Source organism: Symphalangus syndactylus, chromosome 20, assembly GCF_028878055.3.
Source record: "Symphalangus syndactylus isolate Jambi chromosome 20, NHGRI_mSymSyn1-v2.1_pri, whole genome shotgun sequence".
Taxonomy (NCBI): domain Eukaryota; kingdom Metazoa; phylum Chordata; class Mammalia; order Primates; family Hylobatidae; genus Symphalangus; species Symphalangus syndactylus.
The window spans coordinates 12,782,747-12,805,904 of NC_072442.2; the positions used below are offsets into that span (position 1 = coordinate 12,782,747).

The 23,158-nt window shown below is 41.6% G+C and overlaps 1 protein-coding gene across 10 annotated transcripts in view; it reads left to right on the forward strand.

Annotated features, from left to right (window-relative positions):
• PCTP (phosphatidylcholine transfer protein) overlaps positions 1-23,158 on the forward strand; it is a 148,670-nt gene that overhangs the window by 51,782 nt on the left and 73,730 nt on the right. For 7 of the 10 annotated variants that reach the window (XR_008653067.2, XM_055256325.2, XM_063628415.1 and 4 more), the window contains exons 2-5: positions 11,800-11,917; positions 15,566-15,645; positions 18,188-18,359; positions 19,254-19,321. Coding sequence is in view for 9 of the 10 variants with exons in the window: in XM_055256325.2 (XP_055112300.1) it covers positions 11,800-11,917; positions 15,566-15,645; positions 18,188-18,359; positions 19,254-19,321 (438 nt within the window). In the remaining variant the exon portion in view is untranslated. Of the gene's footprint in view, positions 1-11,799; positions 11,918-15,565; positions 15,646-18,187; positions 18,360-19,253; positions 19,322-19,773; positions 21,802-23,158 lie in introns of those variants that run through there. The other 3 variants (XM_063628419.1, XM_055256327.2, XM_055256332.2) reach the window with 2 other exon arrangements.

Genomic DNA, 23,158 nt, shown 5'->3' on the forward strand with positions numbered 1-23,158 from the left:
CTCACACATATGTATACACACATATGTAAATTATATATTTATATACATACATACACATATATGTATATGTATATATTATATATATATAGCTCATAATATCACAAGTACTGTATTCAGAAAGGAGACCAGAGACCATTTGTTTATATACTTCACTCAGCCTTTATCGAGGATCTGCAATGGGTCAGATTTCCATCTGTGGAAATGGATCTAAGATAGAGTGGCTTCCCTGAAGAGTCTAGTGGCTTAGTTATGAAGTTATGGGCGTCGGTTGAACTGATGGTCCTTTAAGGACCCGATTGTGCATAGCATGCCTGCCACTGTGTGGTCCGAGCTGGTTGTGATGATACTTCGCTTTGCTTCCCACACTCAGCATAGAGGTGGCCAACCTAAGGCCAGAGCTATGTGGCTTCTTGGGGCTCTTGAACAGGATTTGAAACAAGGATAGGGAAAAAGAAAACTGTGACCATGATTTAAATGATGCTGTAACAAAGTTACTGTTGTGTGTCAAAGACTGAAACGAGAGTAGAGGCTCTTGAAAGAGATTTCAATGTAGCAAATTGTATTTTAAAATAAAAATAATAGAATTGTGTCCCTTTTTATAGTAGACACAAATGATTCTGAATCCTGTTCTTGGACAAGTGGGCAATTTTGATATACAGCATTTTGATAATTTTTTTTGTTTTTTATTTTTCTCTTAAATCACAAAATTCTGGACTGGAAAGTTTCTTCTAAGCCATGCTGTCCAACACCATCATCTTTTTCCACTATTTCTTCTTTCTTTGGCTACTCTATTTCCTTCCTTTCTTATTTCGTCTGTATGTTGTAATGATAATAACTTTATTTGCAAATTATAAATGCTGTCATATAAGTTTTCACTTATCCTTCTAAACAGATGTGGAAGATAGGCAAGAACGGGCTTACTTTACAAATGGAAATAAGATCCAGAGTTGTTGAGCAAGCCACATACGACCTAATAACTAATAACTAACATGAACAGTCTACTATGATAAACTCAGTACCAAATACACAGCTTGCTTCCAGACAAGAACTACATTCTGTTTCCGGAGGCTACAGCGAAACTAGACCAGGGCTGCCATGGGTATTGTGGGAAAAGCATGGATTTTGGAGTCAGATAGTCCTGTGTGAGAGTCTCAGCTCTGTTCTTCTATCATTCATTTATGCATTTGGGAGATATTCATCAACTACCTCCCATGTGCTACTGTCTTCACAGACCCTGGGGATAAGTGGTGAAGAAGGAACATGGTGCTGCTGCTTCAGTGAATGAGCTTCTTGAACATGGATCATATTCATTGATGAGAATAAGCCCATAGTATATGATGAAATGTCCAGTGGAAAATGCTATAAAGTGCTTTAAAGAAAATGCTATAAAGAAAATAAAGCGAGATAAAGGGATAGAGAGATGGCATGGTAGGGTAGCCAGGGGTGATGTGGTGTGCTTCAGATAAGGGCGTCCAGAAAGGCCCTCTGTGGAGGTAACATTTGGCTGATTTGAATAACGCAAATATCTGGAGGAGAAATGAATCTGAGAGTGTTTCTCAAAGTTCAAGCACGTTGGAATCACTTGAGAGAGCTTTACAAACAATACCGAGCCCTACCTTAGGGATTCAGGTTTAACTGCTCTAGGGTGGGGCTTGGGTGGTCCTTTTGATGGGCTCCCCCTTCACATAGGGGTTATTTCGTACTCTCTCCTTTCGTGTATGTTTGAAATCTTTCATAATAAAACTGTTTTATACACGTGTGTTGTGTGTGTGTGTGTATGATGAATGTGTATATATATATAGGCTTCTCAGGAGCTTCATATGAGCATGCTGGCTTTTAAGCCACTGAGATTGAGGGAACACTGGGTTCTAGTCCCTCAGCCAGGCTGAGCTTGCCTCATTTTCCAGGAGGAGCCAAGAGGCCCACAGGACTGGAGTAGATATGGGATTGAAGAGTGGCCAGGGGCCAGGCCCCACTTACTGGCCAGGTGATATTGATCAGTTACTTTTTCATTTTGAAATCTCAGTTTCCTCATTTGCAAAACCTGGACAATACGTGCCTTTCAGGGTTGTTGAGAGGATTGAACGAAATGATAACACCGGCAGAATGGTTCTCAAACTTGAGTGTGTATTAGAATCTCAAACTTGAGCATGCATTGAGTGTGCATTTGGATATATATATGTACACACACAAAAGCATGCATTGAGTGTGCATTAGAATATATAAACACACACACATGCTTGTGTGTGTATATACACATATATACATATATACACGTATACTCATATATATGTGTATACATATATACGCATATATATGCATTTGGATATATATATGTACACACACAAAAGCATGCATTGAGTGTGCATTGGAATATATAAATGCACACACATGCTTGTGTGTGTATATACACATATATGTATATACATGTATACACATATATATGTATACACATATATATGTGTATATACACACACAAACGTGTGTGTGTATAGACTAATGCACACTCAATGCACGCTCAAGTTTGAGATTCTAATATATACTGAGGTTTGAGAACCATTCTGCCATGTATTATTTCATTCAATCATCTCAACAACTCTGAAAGGTAAGTAGTATCCTGGTTTTGCAAATGAGGAAACTGAGGTACACACACACACACACACACGTATATATATATGTGGAAAATACTATATGTGTATATATATATGCACACATATAGTATATATGAATATATACACACGTATATATGTGTGTGTGTCTATACTAATCACACTCATCAATGAATGTGATCCACGTTCTCATCAATGAATAAGTTCTATGTTCATGTATGTATGTGTATAGATAGATAGACAGATACTCTTCTTTTTTATGCATTATATTTCTAACCAGCTGCTGAGTGATGCTGATGCTACTGGTCCAGGAACCACACTTTGAGAACCACTGGTGGATGGGGAGCATCTAGCATGGTGCTGAGGCAGTTCTGACATTGAGAGCTAAAGTCAGAGGCAGGAGAATACCCTAGAGATGAGATGCAATGGAAATTGAAAGGTGAAAGTGAGACCAAAAAATGTCTTAAGACAAAAGCAACATCCACTTTAAGGCTCCCTCTCCCTGATGTTTAAGTTAGTGGCCACTCGGGAGTAAATGTGGTCCCCTGAGCAGTGCTGAGAAGTTCCCCTGAGAGAAGGGCCATAGGTCACTTAGAAAAGCTCTTTCAGTGATCTGCAGGCAGGCCTTGCAGGAGCTTTGGGCTTCGTTACCATGCCATTAACCACTGCAGCATGCTCATGGAGTGTGAAACCAGTGCGCGGAGGCTCACAGCTTCAATTTAGACAAAATAAATGTTGGACTGAAAAGCTCTGGCTGATGGCTTGACTTACTAAGTTTTTAAATCTAAATGTCTGGCACTGTGAGAAAGGACAGCCTACGTTGTGTTTTTGCTCTTGAATAGGCCTTCTGATCAAAGAGTTTGGTGAGGAGCAGACAGTACTTTCCCAGGGACTGTTCTTTCCTGTGCTCTTGACCTACTAAAATTCTCAAAGGCCAGCATGACCGGAAAAACTGCATTTGGGCAGGCTGGGCTAAGAGAAAGTTTGGACTTTAGAGAGAAACACAGATCCAACTCACAGGAGAACAGATTTCACTCTATAGATGTGAAATCCCTACTCCTATTTCCCCAGATGGGATAATAATCCAATTAGCATCATGAGCCCCTTTACTTCAGGATTGTAAAACTGTTCTGCTCTTTTCTCTCACCCGTCTGATTACCAGCACATTGATAGAATAATTCTTTAGCCCTGGTCACTTATGGAGTTGAAATTTACTTGTGGGCAGGGCCACCATGTCTCCAGGACACCCATCTGTGGCATTCTACTTCCCACTGTAGACCAAGGCCAGCTTCTTCTTTTCTGTCTCCCTTGAGTGTGCAACTGGATAGATAAGTTAGAGCCTCAGTTTTTTGTTCTCCTTGCTTCTCTCTTAGGATAAGCCTGTGGGTATGAGGCCATGCGAGAATGCTGGTCTCAAGGTTCAGATTTGGTGGAAGGAGGGGAGAGGAAGGAGTAAGATGCCTCCCTTCTGTCTCCAGGTATAAGCCAAGCTTTATGCTCTCATTCTGTCTTTCACCAGATTGCTGTATGGTGATTACAGGAGGTGGCTATTAATAAAACAAAACACCGATATTTCATTCAGCCTTGGGAATCCCTTGAGAAGAGAGGTGACTTGTAGGGAAAGGTATAGGCATTCTGAATGCTTGGACATAATACCATACCAACATCTGGAGTGAACCAGCGGGTGAATCGGGGTCAATGCTGAATGGAGGTTCTTGTCTCTATAAATGTGCCTTTTCTGGACATTTTGGAGAAAATCTTTAAGCCTCAGTTTTCCTGTCTGAAAAGTGGGTTTACTGATGGTCCATACCTCCTATCATTACTTGGATTAAGTGGGATAATCCATGTAAAAGCACTTGAATCAGTGCCTGCTATTCAGTAAATACTCAGTAAATATCAGCTATCAGTGTTGTTTTACCCAGCTGTGTGCAACCCTTAGGGATTAGACCTATCACATTTTCTTAGAGAGGTCTTAAATATTAAATCAGATTACTCAACTGTCTGTCCTTGTCCAGCAGCAGCTGCAGCTTTGACTTCTGCCATTAGAACTGCTTTACTTTGATGAAAAATGCTCACTTTTCATACCATCTGAGTCTATTACTGGCCCCAAAGTGGATGGACTTGGACAACTTTTAGATAAATAGATTGGGGAGGTTTCTTGTCCCTCTGAGGAATGGAAATGAGCTCTTCTGTGAGAGGCAAAGAGAACTCAGTGCACACTCATGAGTGCATTCACAGGATTTGAGAATATGTGATTTATCAAGACCGCCTTGTAGTTTAGTGGTGTAAATTCAGATAAACAACATAAATTGGAGGGAATGAGTGGTGCCTTTCTCCAGGCCTGGTTGGGTGATGGGACATCTACAGGAGATTACTCCTGTGTGGGGATTGCAAATGTCATTTGCAATCATTATGACATTTTGACACATTTCATATGTAAATGCATAGCATCTCTTTCAGAGTTTATTCTGCTTGGGACAAATAAGTGTACTATTGACAATAATATCTCTCAGAATACTTTAACCTTATAAATATAATTGAAAATAAATTGCACAGCTGTTTTTTTTCATGCATTTGAATCACCATTGCTAAGAAATATACCAGTTTAATGTTTAGACAAGTTAGCCAGCGTAATGGCATCTCAAAAATTAGTGATAACAGTAACAGATTTCCTCGCCATGCATTCCCCTGTCTCCAGCCTCCATTTCTTCACTTATAAAGTGGAGTTAACAATGCTTACATCACAGGATTATTGCAAGTATTCATGATTAAGCCCAGCCTGGCTTAGAGCAGGTTCACTGTAGATATTGGTTTTCCTGAAAATGTACATTACAGTTCTGAATCCTAGTTCTTTAATCTGGAAAAAGGAGATTATCATACCTACCTTATTAATGAAATAGTAACCTACCTTATTAATGGGAATGATATCTAATATTTACTAAGTGCTTATTATGTGCACCGCATAATAGAACTTTAGATGGATTATCTAGTTTAATCCTCATAATCATTCCATGAAGTAGAAACTTATTAGACCCATTTTGCAGGTTAGTAGTGGAAGAGTTTAGATTCTACCCAGACGGTGAATCTGAGCCCGTGCTATAACCACCACACTGTCTTTTCTGACTAGCTTTTCTGATTTATGAGACAGCGCTTTGGAATAGTATATGGAAAAACGTGGCACAGTACCTCATCTGTTGAAAGTGATAATATTCATCCTTTCTCTTTACCTGCCTTTCTCCTGGTTCTTTTCTGAACCCTTCAGAAGCAACATCTAAAAAAAATACTTCTTCTGGCCCTTTGGAGGCCTGTTGGGCAAACACACAAGGCTTAGGGACTCAGGGGAGCATCTCAGTGGGAGGTCCGTTCTGGGCGGCCTGGAGCAGGAGTACTGGCTTAGGGAAGGAATGGGTTCCCATCCAGGCTTTGCCACCAACAGCGTCATCAGCTGACTCTTGGCAAGTCACTCACATTTCACAGCTGAGCTAAGACCCCTTCCTGCTCTAAGATCCTATGTGATGGGTCTTCTTTATCTATATCATTAGGTTGTGGTCTGGAACAATGATTTGGGGATGACATGCAGAGAAAATACAGCTAAATAAGGAGACATTGTAGGGAATAGAAGGGGCCAGTGTGCAAAGACACACCATTTCTTTCTGTCTGTCCTGTTACTAGCTGTAGGACTTAGGCAAGTAAGTTGGCCTCTCTAAGCATCATTTCCTTCTGTAAAGGTAGAGATAACACAAACTTCCCTATCTACATCACAGGGCTATCTTAGCTGTTATATGAGAGAATGAATATATAACTTTGGAAAGTGGACCATCCTTAGAAAAACAATGACTAGTATTATTGAAAGAATTTGTAGCAGGTCAAAGGGATTAGAAAACTCCTTCAAATACAAAATACATGACTTTTGCTGTATTGCTAATAAATCACCAAGGGAAACAGAGTCCAATCTGCAGTCAAGTAGAAGCCTCTGCTTGATTTCTTCTTGGAATCAAGATGTAGTGAATACCAGCAGGTATTCACTATATGTACTATAGCAGGTATATATAAAAATATATATACATACTGGCATTATATATACACATATATATCTGCTGGTATTATATATAAAATATATAATATATAAATATATGAATATATATTCTATATATAACATATTGTATTTATATAGAATAATATTTATGTATATATTTATATATTTATATATTTTTTCTGAGTTAGATATTCAAAGGAGACAGTACTTTTTATAACATGGCATGTAGGGTCTTGTATGCGTTTGTGCAAAATTAAATGTTGTACTTCAATTTAATATGCATTAAAGTGTCCATTATCTCTTCTTTTCCTTGACAGTGCATTTTAGCAACATTTATGTACTTCTGTATTGTTTTAATTAATTTACGTATAATTATATTTCTTGTAAATATTCATAAGTCTTATGTCAGCCTGCTTTTTTACTTTGATGTCAAATTTTTAAAAATAAATCTGGACTTGGTAAGTCTTGTATTCAAATGGATTATTTCAAGGAGTTACAGAAAGAAGTATTACAGTAGGAAAAGTGCTTTGCCAATAAGCTTTGCAGGCATCTTGGGAGTTGCAGAGCTGTTCTTTCATAAAGAGGAGCAAAGAACGTTAGAAAGAACAGTATGCGGGGATGTGGGATGAAAGGATGGCGTGGTCGGATAGCAGATCAGAGAATACTTTGCCCTGAGCCCAGCCTGTTTTCAGGAGGGACTGTATGCTGGGTCACGTTTAGGATGGGCCAAAGTTCAGGGGCCTGGAGGAAGGAGAAAAGTTCAACCAGTTGGGTTAACAAGCATTTTGTTCTGGTTGATCAGTGGGGGTGGGCAGCTCAGCTAATCATTTATAAGACAAAGAAAGGGAAATTTGGAGGGTCTGTGTCTGGCCTTGTCATAGGTAAATGGGGGCATCCGTAAGTCTTAATCTAAGTCATATGGGGAAGGGTAGTGGATCTTCGCAGTAAACTTAATGAAACACAAAAGGTGGGGGATTTCTTAACCTTCACTGTAATCTAGGATGACGGGTTCAAATAAAATTCAGCATTGTTGATAAGGACCACTATGTCAACTAGGATTGTTTTTAGCTACAAGTAATAGAAAATTGAACAATCAATGACAAACAGAGGCATGTTTATCTCACCTAATAAATAGGTCAGAGTTCTACCTGTTGGTAGAGTTTGCTGTCATTGATTTAGCAATCAGTGATGCCAGCAACCTTCTGAGTCTTTCTACTCTATTTCTCATGTTGATTTCCTCTTGGTCATAGGATAGTTGCAGCAGTTCCAACCATCATGTCCACATTTAAAACAGGGAGAAGTCACATGGCTACCTCTCCCTGCAGAGGAGACCAGGGAAGTTATTGGCTGTTTACATTGCCACAGGGGTTCTCTTAATACGGAGAAGGAGTGTTAACCGCATCAAGTCTTAGGTTTCTTCTGGCAGTTGTATTCTGTACATGATACTGGCTCATTCTCTACTACCAACATAATTCTTTTACTATTTGAATTGTAGGAAACTAAATGTATTATAACTGGAGCATTAGAAAAGTATCCATTATATTTTAGTCTAGATAAGGAAATTGAACCACTGTTAGAGGTGGTTTTCTGGAGGAGCTTCAGGAAAAGCCAAGAATCTCTTGAGTAAACTTCTTTGGAGTCATTTATTCAAATGTTAGTAAGCTTGGAAAAATAAAGCCAATATTGCAAATGATTTATATCTTTAATTTTAAAGAGATCTTATACATCAGATCTTATTATAGTAGCAATAAAAGCTTTGCCAAATAAGTTTTGCTTTTTCATATCAAATTGTTTGTATAAACAATGGTGCCCAGTGCTGGTGAGATGCTCCTTTGGAACTGATGAGAGTACACACTTGGTGCACACGTTCTGCAAGGTTTGTAAAAAGTATAAAGAGCCTTAAACTGTTAATCTACTTATCCTAAAATTTATCTCTAAGAAAGCATTCATAGTTAAAAAAAAAGAAAATCGAATTATGGACCAAGTATTCTACGCAAACATGAATATTCTGGAAATTTTTTTTCATAAAAATATTTGAAAACAAATATTTTTTGGAGAATAATTGAGTTAGGTATGGAGTCTTCGTAACCTCAGTATAATATTTAGTTAAAAATAGGAATACAAACTATTTATACCATGTGATTCCCGTTTGATAACGTACAGACATATTTATTTACTTAAAGGAAATAGGTCAAATATTATCAGTAGATATTTTTGGATTATGGGGTTACATGTCACTTTTTAAAAATTCTTTTTGTCATTTTTATAATCTTTTTAATTATAAAAGACTTTATTTTTTAAAATATGAAGTAAAAATGAGTGTGGTTGCTGAGATCCTTTTTAAAAAGAAATAATGGGTGAGAAAATGCTTTGATTCAAGAATGTGGACCAGGCTGTTCAGCGCTTGGACATTGTATTGATGAAGTAGGAAAGGTGTTGCCGTGTTATTGAGCATTTGGTTCCTCTGGAGCTCTGGCATTGCTCAGTTCTGCCTCGAAGGGAATGTTTAAAGGAAGTTGTCACAATAGTTCATTCTTCTGTATTCATGCAAATCATGGTTGTTCTATTTTTCTGTTCCTCGAGAACTTTCTGTTCTCTTTTTCTGTGCCATATAACAGGATGGAAGTCACTATGGGTTGTAACTACATTCAGGAGAAGAAGGGAACCAGTGTAAGGGAACAGTGTGTTTTGATTTATGCAGATACCCAATGCTAACTTATTTAAAGGTTGAGGAGGTCATTATCTTAACACATAAGAATTCTTTTTGCTTAGAATGTGTAGGAAACAAGGCCTCAGTATTCTTGAATAATTGCTATTTGTCTCCCTCCCAAAGCCTACTAATGAAAACAAGTGTGTATGAGTGGAAATGTGTGGGTATGTATAAATCCTTACTAAGTTCTCTTGTGTGTGTGAGGGGAGGGAGCAAGAGAGAGAAGATGTTTATCTTCCTGACATCTCTCATCAGACCCTGAGGTCTGCCCTTCTACTGGGGCATCCATGGCATGGCACATAAGGGGTTCAGATACACTAGTTTGATATTTGCTGGTTGGAAATTCTTGGTATAAAATCACATGTTTTTAGAGCTGGAAGATTCTTATGGATTCAATTTTAATTTTACGTTCATTTTTTGCCAGGTACTTTCACATACATCTGAGATTCCTAAACCGGGATGTATTTATCCCTAGGTTATACCACCCAAGCCAGAAGACCCTTAAAGCTTCAGGATCTCTAGAAAGATTCAGCATGTTTATTCCTTGACTTCCCCTCAGTCCATGGCACAGTGTTTAAGGAGAGGGCTTCATTCATGCATGATTAACCAGTAACACGGCCTTAGCCTATGGACGCAAGAGTTCATCCAAAAGTTCATGTTTGTTCATTTGTTTCTTTGCCTTTGTGTTGAAATTAATCTAATAGCAATTGCTTTAATTTTAATAATAGAGCCTTTAGGCAAAGCTGAGGGTCAGGAATTGTAAGTTGCCACCGTACAGAGAGTGGAATGTGTGATGGAGACAACTCTAGGCCAGGACCCTCATGGACAAGCATATGGCTTACCAAGAAAACAAGGGAACTGTCTTGTACTTTGGAATCTAGAGAGGCCTTTTTCCAAATAAAAAGAACTTACGTGATTTGAAGCAGATTTATTTGTTTTTCATTTTCAGTCTTTTATACAGAATCAAAAAGAAGCAGTTGTTGAAAAACTCTGTCTTGGAATTGATAAAACAATGTGTTGGGTTTTACTACGCCACATGGCTATTTAAAATATAACCTCTCCCGAGAACTGTAGCTGCCTATGTGACACCCTTACTTGGACGCTTAACAAACATCTTAAACTCAACTTGTTCAAAAGAGAACTCTTAATTACCCCAAAATCCCACCAATCACCTCTTCTCCAAGTTTTTTTCTATCTTAGAAGATGGCATTCCCATCTGCCCAACTTGGGTTATAAAAGTTATCCTTAATTCTTTGCTTTCCCTTTCCCCAGGATCTATCAGGAATTCCTTTTTACTTTACCTCCAAAATATATCCTTAAATCACTGACTCCTCGCCATCACTGTTGTTACTTCCCTGTTCAAATCACCATCATCTCTTATCTGAACGATTGCACTGGTTTTCTCACCCATCTCCTTGTTCTCTTATGATCTATTTTCTACCAAGCAGCAAGAATCATCTTTAAAAAATTAATTTGATTGGGTCATTCTTTTTTTTTTTTTTTTTTTTTTTTTTGAGACGGAGTCTTGCTCTGTCGCCCAGGCTGGAGTGCAGTGGTGCGATCTCGGCTCACTGCAAGCTCCGCCTCCCGGGTTCGTGCCATTCTCCTGCCTCAGCCTCTCCGAGTAGCTGGGACTACAGGCGCCCGCCACCACGCCCGGCTAGTTTTTTGTATTGTTAGTAGAGACGGGGTTTCACCGTGGTCTCGATCTCCTGACCTCGTGATCCGCCCGCCTCAGCCTCCCAAAGTGCTGGGATTACAAGCATGAACCACCGCGCCCGACCGATTGGGTCATTCTTAAACTGAATTCTGAATCAGATCTGATCATCCCTCTGTTTAAAGCCATCCATTAGTTTTCCTTAGCAATGAGAATAAAATCTTTACCTCTTACCCTGGTTTACAAAGTCCTTGGGGTCCAGCCCTGACAACCTCTCTAACCTCAGCTCCTGCCACTCTCTCTTTTATCCAGAGTTCTCCAGACCCCAGGTTCTTTAAAGACGCCAGCCCATCAATCTGAGGACCTTCCTTCTACCAGGAACAGGCTTTTCCTATCTTCCTGTGGCTGGCTTCTTCTAACATTTGGAACAAGATTCTCTGATAAATGTGAACTCTCGTAGAGGCCTTTCCTGATCACCTGATTACATAGATGTCCTCCCCATCCCCGCCCTTGCAAGGCATCATTTATCACACAACTCTTCTTACCCTATTTAAATTACCTGGATGGCAGTTATAGCTATCTCTAGCACTGCTGCCTACCTGAATTTAAGATCCCTGAGAGCAGGGCCTGTGCCTGCTGTTTTACCATTGTGTCACCAAGACCACATAGGAGGTCAGTGTTTGGTGTGGCATGAACCTCATCATCAGCTGCTTTTCATATGATGTGGAATCCAGCTTTCTCTCAACTTGGGAACCAATAGACATTTCTACCTGCTCTGTTTTTATAGAAGACTGGACTTTATGAGTATAAAGTCTTCGGTGTTCTGGAGGACTGCTCACCAACTCTACTGGCAGACGTCTATATGGACTCAGACTACAGAAAACAATGGGACCAGTACGTTAAAGGTGAGTGATGCTTGCTTTTTTTTTTTTTTTTAGACATAGTTTCACTCTTGTAGCCCAGGGTGAAGTGCAAAGGTACGATCTCGGCTCACCGCAACCTCCGCCTCCCAGGTTCAAGTGATTCTTCTGCCTCAGCCTCCCTAGTAGCTGGGACTACAGGCACCTGCCACCACACCCTGCTAATTTTTGTATCTTTAGTAGAGACAGGGTTTCTCCATGTTGGTCAGGCTGGTCTTGAACTTCTGACCTCAGGTGATCTGCTTGCCTCGGCCTCCCAAAGTGCTGGGATTACAGGCGTGAGCCACTGCACTTGGTGCTTTTTTTTTTTTTTTTTTAATCATTAGAAAGTGGATCTATTCTGACCAGGTGCAGTGACTCACACCTGTAATCCCAGCACGTGGGGAGGCTGAGGTGGGCAGATCACTTGAGGCCAGGAGTTTGAGACCAGCCTGGCCAACATGGTGAAATCCCATCTCTACTAAAAATACAAAACTTAGCTGGGCATGGTGGTGCATGCCTATAGTCCCAGTTACTCAGGAGGCTGAGACACTAAGAATTGCTTGAACCCAAGAGGCAGAGGTTGCAGTGAGCCAAGACTATACTTCGGCAGGGGCAACAGAGGGAGACCCTGTCTCAAAAAAAAATGTGTAATCTATTTTTATTTATTCTTACCAGTAGAAAAAAATAAAATTAACTTCTCCTACATAGTACTTCCTATTAAATTTTGGCACAAAAGCATTTTAAATGTGGGACTGAAATGCACTTTTGCTATTGCTAGGACTTGCTCCTTAGCTAGTCTTAGATCCTCTCCACAGTTTGCTCTTGGGGCTCCTTTGCTGCCACTTTTAAGTTGTGTGATCCTCCCGCGTATCTAGGTTGTCGTGAAAGGGGAGGAGGTGTGGTCCAAGTTTTGGTTTGAGAGTTGAATCACAATTTTCCAAACAGAGAAGAATAGATGTATGTGAGGAGGTGAGAGAGGGACAGGATGACTGGTTAAGAGCGTTCTAGGCTCAGGGATCAGCATTAGTAAGGTCAGGAAAGCGTGAAGCAATATGTTCAACAGCCGCCAGCAGTTTGGTGTTGCTGGGTTGGTTGGAGTAAGAGAACCTACCTAGGCCTTCGACTACTGTTAGTACTAGTTCTACTACTACTATTGTTAGTACTGCTAGTACTAGTAGAACTAGCTAATAGAACTAGTACTAGTAGTAGTCGAAGAGCTAGGGTAGGTTCTTCTACTGCTAGGCGAACTAGCGCAGCTGTTGGGTCCAGATCCTCCAGGGCCTAGCATGGCGACCAGGCTATCGGTCTTAGATTTTTCCCTGTTAAGTGATGTGTTATGAAAGACATCACATAGGGACTTCTCCTGCCACTTAGAGCTGGTGTAGCCTCTGCCAACCCAGTCATAGTGGAATGGAACTATGAAACTAGCTAAAGGCACATAAAGCCTTTAGTCAAGACTCTTGGTTGCAAGTAACAGAAAGCCTACTAAAGACAGTGTAAGAAGAGAAAAAGGAGTTTCTTAGTTCATGGCATTGAAAAAAGTCCAGGGGTTTCTAACTTTGAGGACAGCTGCAACAGGGAACTTAAATAATTTCATGAGAATTGTTTCTTTCTCCATCTCTAGACTCTGTTTTCTTCTGTGTTGACCTAATTCCTAGGCAGATTCTTATGTCATGGCCAAGATGTCCGCCAGAAGATCCAGGTTTATATTCTAACCATACGAATAACCCCAGAGGAAAGAGAATTCTACTTTTCTAGGGATGGCAGCCAGATGCCAGGATTGGCTCTTGTCAGCTCAGCTTGGAGTTTGTGCTTATTTTCTGTGGACATTCATCATGGTTTTGGGCAACTTAGTGTTCTCAAATACCCTTCCTATTTAGGGGGCAGTGGGATGCTTACCCATCCAAGGGAACAGCCAGACACTGTCTGTCCAGGCCTCCCTTGCAGCCAAGATACAGTCATGTGACATAGACTCTGCCAATAAGACCCACTTGTGGCTTCAATCTGGAAAAGAGCCATGCGAGGAAGCAGGCAGCATGGAAGATCCATTTTTCAGTGGCCAGTGACGGATCTGACTTTAGGGAAAACAACTGCTGAGCCTCTGATGTTTGCTCCCCGACATCAACAGCTTTCACTCCGGGTTCTCTGATCCAGTGGAAGCAGCAGTTAGGCTTTGCTGGAACAATCTTGAGGTTGGAAATCTGACTCTGGTCCATCTGAGAGCTTTACTAAATCACTTTTTGCGCTCAACTTGCTAGAGTGACTAACTACGACTCTGGACAGATCTGCCATCCCTGAATTAGTCACCATGGCATGGCTTGCTCATTTTCCCAGCCCTGAAATTACTGCAGAGTCAGTCTTGCTGAAACCCTGCAGCTGAGAAGTAGGGGAAGGGTGATGCCCTGAAGGAAAATTGAGACGCTCAAGGGGGATCAGTGCCGAGCATGTAAAAGCAACAGATGTCCACTTCCCCCTTTCCTTTAAGGACTGTCATCAGCCTCCTGTGACCCTAATGGGCTGGCAGGCTCCTTAATCTACAGTGTGCTTCTAATAGATTTTCTTTCAAAAGCTAAATTATCCCTCCTTAGCATCTCCTCCAGGGACTTTGGGCTCCTTCTCTAACTGGAGGTAGAAAGAAGTTTACTGCACAGCACAGTCTGGGGACAGAGGGTGTGCATGCCATTAAATTTCTTTGCTCTCTCCCTCCAAGAGTTGGCTGCTGTTTGCACATAATAGTAAGATGGAAGGATTATTAGGGAAATTTGGTCACCCTAGCTGTGGCATAGTGAGAAGAAACATGGGAGAGAAGAAAGAAACTTGGGGTAAGCCACAGTTCTGCTGATCTCTAACTGTTTAAGAAGGACGTTGCTCATCTGGAACCTTCATTTCCGACCTATGAATGTGCTAGACTGGGTGACTCAGTTCCAGGTTAGCTGTAATGGAATAGGGAATCCTAAAGGGGAATTAAAGGGCTCAGAAGCAAAACTATTGGTACTCTAGTGACATCTGGTGGTTATCCTGAATTAAAAACCCTGACTATTTTTTTCATGTCTGATTTTGTTTCATTGCATTCTATCAAGAATATTGATTATGCTATAGAATGGCCAAGATTTGTTGGCTTCTTTTATTTGTGCTGTGTTTTTCTATCCACTAGACTCTGTCTCGGGGCAGTAAGCTTTCAGTGGAAATTAATAGGTTTGACTTTTTTCTAGAATTTTATACCTTATGAGTTAGTGGTTTACCATAACCTAAGAGGTCATCTTTTTTTTTTTTTTTTTTTTCTTGAGACGTGGTGTCATTGTGTCACCCAGGCTGTAGTGCAGTGGTGCAATCATGGCTTGGCTTCCTGCAGCCTTGACCTGCTAGGCTTGGATGATCCTCCTACCTCAGCCTCCAATGTAGCTGGGACTACAGACATGCACCACCATGCCTGGCTGATTTTTTTGCTTTTTTTTTTTTATAGAGATGGGGTTTCACCATATTGCCCAGGCTGGTCTTGAACTCCTGGACTTGAGCAATCCACTCGCCTTGGCCTCAAAAAGTGCTGGGATTATAGGCATGAGCCACCGTGCTTGGCCTAAGAGGTCATACCCTTATTGGTTGTAGCTAAAAAGGCTTCCAGATGCATTCACTTCTTTTGCTTTCCTTTAGAACTCTATGAAAAAGAATGCAACGGAGAGACTGTAGTCTACTGGGAAGTGAAGTACCCTTTTCCCATGTCCAACAGAGACGTATCCTTTCCACAAGGTACTCATTCCCTGGCCCTCTGAGTGTTTTGTGTTCCTCAGCTGCAGTCTATTGCAGAGAGGTAGAGCTGGTTTCTCAGCAGGCACAGATAACATTGTCTCTGATACTTGCAGCAGCATTTGCTAAAGATGTTGCTTCTTGTGTGGTGTTTGGAGAGCTCAGAGTGTGATTTCTGGGCCCGACCACGTGGAGTGTCTGTAATTATGGTCACTGGAGAGCAGCTCTTACTTTCCTAAGAAGTTTCCTAGGCCTTGAAATTGTCAGGCCACAGAATTGGGGACCTGGAAGGAACTTTTTATAAAAAGTGCTTGTTACAGCTCCCTCAGTCTACAGAGGGAAAAAGGGTTCCCAGAGAGGTGATATGACAGAGGCACATAAGTGGTTAGTGGCAGAGTGGGTGCTGGAACTCAGGCCTCTGAGTTTCCAGCTCTCTCCACCTCCCCCATCTTAGTAGACCCCACAGCAATCCCTCTTTGATTGTTGTCTCTGGACACTGACTGTAAGCTTCTTCCCCTCAATGTCCTTCTTTATGAAATGAAGCAGTTGAATGAAATGTAGGGAGGCTTGGCTGGCACTGTAAGGTTTTCAGAAGGCCCCTTAGGACTAAGCTGGGGGGCTAGGATGGAATTTTGGGGGTGGGTAGGATGCAGGTAGGATGACTCCTAGGTAAGATTTGTACTCCTTCACCATCCTCTTCAATCCCAGCAGCAGAGTGTTTTATAGGTTCAAGTTCCATATAAGAGCCTTTTAGCAAAGGGTCTCATGGAGTCCAAAAAAAGTTTGGAAGCCACTGAATTAGATGAACTGCCAACACTTCAAAAGTGTTCTGCCAAATTTTAATCACTATATCAAGGTAATTCTTCCTCCGTGGAGTATCAGATGATATCTATCACACGAGCTGAGAAAGTTGGGGGAGTGAGTGGAACAATATTTGCTAAAAAGAAAAAGTAAAAGGTGTAGGAGAAAGGAACCCAGTGACAAATCAACATCTCTTTCCTGAAACATTTAAGAACTTTACTCATTAGTACATAAGAGCATGGAGCAATAGACTGTCCAATGTGAGGGTGGGGCAACAGAGGGCGCTGTCAAGACACTGAGGTGGGGCTGAACGCGGTGGCGCACGCCTGTAATCCCAACACTTTGGGAGTCCAAAGTGGGCAGATCATTTGATGTCAGGGTTCGAGATCAGCCTGGCCAACATGGAGAAACCCTGTCTCTATTAAAAATACAAAAATATTTAGCTGGGTGTGGTGGGCGCCTGCAGTCCCAGCTACTCTGGAGGCTGAGGTGGGAGGATCACTTGAACCCGGGAGGTGGAGGTTGCAGTGAGCCGAGATCGTGACACTCTACCCCAGTCTGGGTGAGACTCTGTCTCAAAAAAAAAAAAAAAAAAAAAGACCCTGAGGTGGGTGGGGGCTGAGACGGCTGCTGTGTTATATAGTAAGTCTAATTGTGTTGTGCATAGGGACTTTTTTTATTATTTTAGGTTTTTGATTCCTTTGAGTGTGAAACCCAAAACTCTGTTGTGTGAAAGTGTAACTAACAAACTAAATATCTGAGCTCCATCCAGCTATGAAATTCTAAGTAGGCTTTGGAGCCAGATCTGGGATAACAATTCAGGTTTCATCACTTCAGTTGGGATGTGGGATTCTTGGCAAGGTTCTTTTCCTCTCTGAGCCTCACTTTTGTCATCTGTAGTATGGGGATACTCATACCAAACTCACAGGGTCTTTGTAAGGATCGAAATTTAAGCTGTATGTCAAATGCATGATGTTACATGATAAGGGCTCGATAAGTAGTGATTCCTGTTGTTTCATAGACTTTCATTATCCTCCCTAGAATAGTGCCATAAACTTAAGGGTTCTTCTGTCAAGGCTGATGGACGTGAAATGGTTTTGTTATTCTTGGTGAACTAGTGTTAGCCCAGAGAGGACATCTGCCTACGAAATATTCATGTAGTCCCATGTCTTCCTATGATCATCAGTTGTAACATTGCTTGACCATTTACTATGCATAGAGGTCAGTAATTAGAGCATTGGGTGAGGCCAGAACAAAGAGGAATGACACCATTGTCTGTCAAGAGCTTACTCTGCCCAGGTCTTTCTCTAATGCCCCCACCAAGCCTATCTGGAAGGCAGTGTTACTCCCTTTCCTACACAGGGAATCTGAGTCTCAGCAAGGCTGAGTAGCTTACCTAGGACCACACAGCTGTTTAGTGACTATTCCTCTGTCATCTCCTAGTGCCTTCTTGGAGAAAGGAAAAGTGGTTTCCTCACATAATTAAAAGCATGAAGGGATCACTCACAGGTAAGTAATACATGCTCTTTGGTGAGAACACTAGGTGGTGTGAGGCACAGTCTTGCAGTGCAGGTAGGGAGACAGGGCAGGTGAGTGAACTAGTGGTAGAAAGGAGCAAATGCCAAGTGGAAGGCACAGAATCACCTCCCTTTGCTTCCAGCTTGTGGCGCTTTCCTTCTGTCTGTCTACAATGCTGGTGTCGGTGTCTTGCCTTGACTGGCCACGCAGTATGTCTACCTTCGGCAGCGGCGAGACCTGGACATGGAAGGGCGGAAGATCCACGTGGTCCTGGCCCGGAGCACCTCCACGCCTCAGCTTGGCGAGAGGTCTGGGGTGGTCCGGGTGAAGCAATACAAGCAGAGCCTGGCGATCGAGAGTGACGGCAAGAAGGGGAGCAAAGGTAAAACCCATGGTGCCTGTCAGCGCACCCAGCCAGGGGCCCCCCACGGGAGGGCCAGGCTGATTAGGGGGCATGTCACGTACATGAAGCATATCCCTGAAGGCCAGAGGACAGGCACAGGTGCAGAGCAGACCAGGATCAGCACCTAGAGAGAGCCTCATTCCACCCCAGCAAACTTGAGTAGAGTATGAGGTTGATGTTTAACTCTGACCCAGTCTATTTTCTCCAGACTCATGGATTGTCCAGATGAAACCAGATCATTATAAGTAAGCCAGAGAGTTTAGAAATTCACTTCCAGCTGGTCCTGTGGATACATACGCTGGGCCTAAGGGTAGGCAAGAAAGCTGGCAGGTTTGTCTTGGAGGTCTCAGCTCTGGCTCAGAATAAACTCAGAGACTCAAGACCTGCCCAGCTTCAGTTCCAGCCCCAAGGGAGGAAAGCTGCAGACAGAGAGTGGGGCTCGAGGCCACCTGCTCTACCAGAATGAGTGTAGCCTTGCGTCCTAGGCAAAAATCTGAACTATAGTTAGATGGTCACCTTGAGTATGTCACCTAATTTTTATGAGTATCTGTTTCATCATTTATAAAATGGGATTAATTTTACTATCTCCTTAGGATTGCTAGAATAATTGAATGAGAGGCTATATTCAGGTGTCCAGCACTTGCCAGATATTTAATAAATAGCAGCAAAATGTGTCTGTGGCTGTTTTCAAAAGTGCCTATATTTAAGTATGCCGTAAGGGAAGTCAGTGGAGAGAAGTCCATCTGAATTATATGCTACCTCCCTCTGCAGTTTCTGAGCTTGAATATGAAGATATAAAGTTTGCACAGTTTTGTTGCCATATTTTTCTGGTATTTTTCCTTTTTCTGAATTGTCCTTTCTTTCCCTCTCTAGTTTTCATGTATTACTTCGATAACCCGGGTGGCCAAATTCCGTCCTGGCTCATTAACTGGGCCGCCAAGGTGAGATCCCAGGAGGCGGGGCAGGGGGGAGGGATGGGGGAGTGTGTTTGACAAATGTTGACTTAGCCCGCGGGGCTGTCAGGCTGAAGAGACACATTGTCTCAGGCGTAATGAGGCTCTTTTATGAAGAGTTTGGTTGAGTGACTCTGGTTAGGGCCGGGGTTGCCAACATCCAAGACGGAGGCTGGGACAAAAGACAAAGAATTATCAGCTTGGAATGCCAGCCTCTCCCTGCTTGTGCCCCAAGACCCCGCCAGAATCAGTCTCTGGAACCTCTGGACAATAGTCTGCTCCTAGTAGGAACAATAGTGCCTTTGGACCTACGTTCCTCTGCTTACTGGAGAATAAGACAGACTGACCTGGCTTGGAGACAACCAGATATGTCCAAGCCTGAGGGAAGCTTCCACTTTTGTTGTTGTTGCCTTTTTTTTTTTTTTCTTTTTTTCTATAAGGGAGGGAACTGCAGTGGTAATTTGTATCACTAGAGACTGCCCAGGAGCCTGGCATTATGGGCACCATCAGCCTGCTTTGCACAAGATCTACTACTAGAGAGCTCAGCAGATTCCTTGGAAGAGTGAAAGAGCACATCAGCTTTGGAGTCAAACAGATGCAATTTCGAATCCTGGCTCTGCTACTGGCTGTCTTGTTTTATTTAAGGAAGCCATGCATTTCTTCCTTTTTAAAAATGAAGATAGATGTCTTCTACTGCATAGAGGGGGAGTAAATAAGACAATATTTAGGAAAAGTCTTGCCCAGTGCTCAACATTAACTAAATAATAATATATCCTGCTCCTTGATCCCCAATCCTTAGCATTTTCTAATTCAGTAAAGCAAGTCCTTTCATTTCTTTGGAAGAATGTAACAATCCAGCCCAAGCCCATTTCTTGTGTTTTCCTTTTTCAAGAAACACTGTTTCAGAAACATCTTTGCTTTTTCCTAGAAAAAGCTAACATATAAGGCCTTTTTGCAACAGAAGTTCCTGTTGATTAGTCTTACTTTTGTCCTGAGTCCTACTTTTTGTCATCATCTGCAACAACATTCTGTTGAAATCCAGTTAGGGAGCCTATTCATTTTTGTTAGTCCTAAAGCTGACATTGTTTACCTTCCGCCACATCCCAAAGAGTCGAGAGTGACCACTGTGAAGGCACAGAAATGACGGTCTCATTTCCTTTGCAGAACGGGGTTCCTAACTTCTTGAAAGACATGGCAAGAGCCTGTCAGAACTACCTCAAGAAAACCTAAGAAAGAGAATTGGGAACATTGCATCCATGGGATGATGTCCCTGGAAGTGCAACCACCCAATGTCTCTGGAAATGCCACCACCCACCGCTGCTCAGCCTTCCTCTGCTGTTTCTGTCTTCAGAGGCCTACACACTCTACCACATCCTTTCTAAGCATGTTCGCCTGACATCCAGCTCACTCGCCTGCTTCCTTTCTCACTGCCCCCATCCTAGGCTGGGCTGCCTTCTTCTACAATTCAATATGGGGCAGCCTAGGGAAACCTTTGCTTGCTTGCTATTAGGAAGGGAAGTCTTCAGTAGGGAGCACGATCATTCCGTCGTGCAATTTTATGGGGATGGGTGGGCAGAGGGACACAACAACATTGAAGAATGACTATTTGGGCAGGCTGGCTCTTTCGCAGCTTGTGATTTCTTCCAACTTGGGAGGGGCTGCTGGAAGCGGCTTTCAGTTCAGAGCTGACTTTCAGTGCACCCAAACTGGACGACATGTGCCAATGGCCATTTGCCTTATGCTTTGTGGAGCTGATTAGGCTGGGATTTGAGGTGATAATCCAGTAAGTCTTTCCTCATTCCTACTTGTAGAGGAGCAGTAGCTGTTATGATGCCAGACCATTTGGAGAAGTATCACAGGCCTGACCGGACACATAATATGACAACCACATTTTTCCTCATCATCCATGTCTGTTTTTTTCTCTTTTCCATATGTCACTGGGGAAGGGCTGCCTGTACCTCTCAAGCTTTGCATTTTACTGGAAACTGTGGCATCAAGATGGCTGTGGCAGCTAGCAAAAGCAAAGATGCTTTGTGCATAGCCTTGTGAAAAAGTATCTTTCTATGCAATAAGATGAATTTTCTTCCCAGAATATTTTGAAATGTAGAAGGGATAACAGTTCACAGCCAGGTAAAATTTAACTGGTGGCTTAATGACTCTGCACCTTTTTCTCAGGAATTCTGCCTAAGTTGTTTGCCTTTTCTACCACCAAAAAGACTTTTAGTTTTCTATGGTTTTTCCTGAATTTTGGTAGGGTAAGGTACTTCTATGTCAAAGGCACAGCCTGGATGATCTCAGGGAAAAATTTTAATCACTGTGTATAATGATACTGAACCTTGATTAATAACAGAAATTCAGGATGTAAAGCCATAGAATGGGATTTATTAACGTGGGATACCTCAGACTGTTTGTTTTCTTTCTGGGAAGAAAAGTATGTTCTATAATGAATAAATATGGGGTGGTTTTTACTTGTCCTGTGTACCACTTCCTTCCTACCTTCTTCCTCTTGTGAGAATGCATCAGTTAGATCTCCTTTATTTGCAAGTGATATTCAGCCTAATTTGTAGACTTGAACATAAAACATAATTTTGGGCTTACTTATATGCAAGATCAGGTGTAGGTAGCTTCAGGTAGGGATCAATACAGGTGCTCAAACTGAGATTAGAATTCAGATCTTTTAGTATTGGTCTGAATTTGCTGGTAGCATTGTCGCTAACAGCAATAGGTAGGTTTGCATCTTCCTAGGCTCATGCCAAGCAAAACAAAAAAGACAATGTTTCTTTCTAGTAGGACCTGCACTATTCCATAACTTAGAGCCCCTCTAAAAAATATGCTTATCTATGCCCTGCTCATTATGGTCATCTGGATAGAATTATATAAGTAAGTGAATGCCTCATAAAATTATCATTAAAATATCATTATCAGTAATGTAGCTGAAATCTATTCTAGATAAACTAAATCTGAATGCCTCCTGTTAATAGAAGTCAAGTTGAAATCTTATGAATAGATTCTTTGAAATGAAAGCACTGAGATTATAGTCACTGAAAGAGAATTGGCATGAAATGGTGTCATGTAAACCATTTCTTTAAATAACATTAAACAATTTGCTAAGAACTCTAAAAATACTAAGAATGCTGAGTTTCTAGGTAAGGTACTTATTTTAAAAGCTCACAGTGTTTGCTGTAATGAATGGAGTTATGACATTTTAGCATTTTTACTTGCTAATTTGGAGTAGTGGACAGTCCTCATGAGCTGAGGTTATATAGGAAACTGAAAACTCTGGAGCTATAGTAAGTGCCAAGGGCAAAAAAAAAAAAAAAAAAAATAGGAGAACTGATGGTTTAGGCCTTTACTTAGAGGGGCTTGCACCTGAGTTCTCAGGGTATGTTTTTCTGCAGCAGCTGGATGTATCACTTGGAATTTGTAAGTTATATTGTCATTCCTCTAGTACTATGTTTTACTTATTTTTCCCATATCTGTCTTTCCAAGTAGACGATAAGCATTTGTGGATAGAAGCAGTTATATCACTTTGATTACTGGTCCTTGGGGTAGTATATAGTAGGCACTCGAATGGTGACTAAATGAGTGAATGAATGATTTAGAGAAGATTGACCAAATGGCATGAACCTGGAAGACTAAATCCATTCAGCTATAGAGGCTCAATCCCCATGGATTCAAGCCAAATTATTCCCCAAGTCAGCGTTTTGTGGGGTGCGGGGTGGAGGGGGGCAGTTTCTAGATTTCCCAGGTTCCCATTGGTCCTTCCTTGAAGTATCAATTTCCTCTCTCTGTTATGGGGTGGCTTTGCTGGTGTGGCTATGGGTT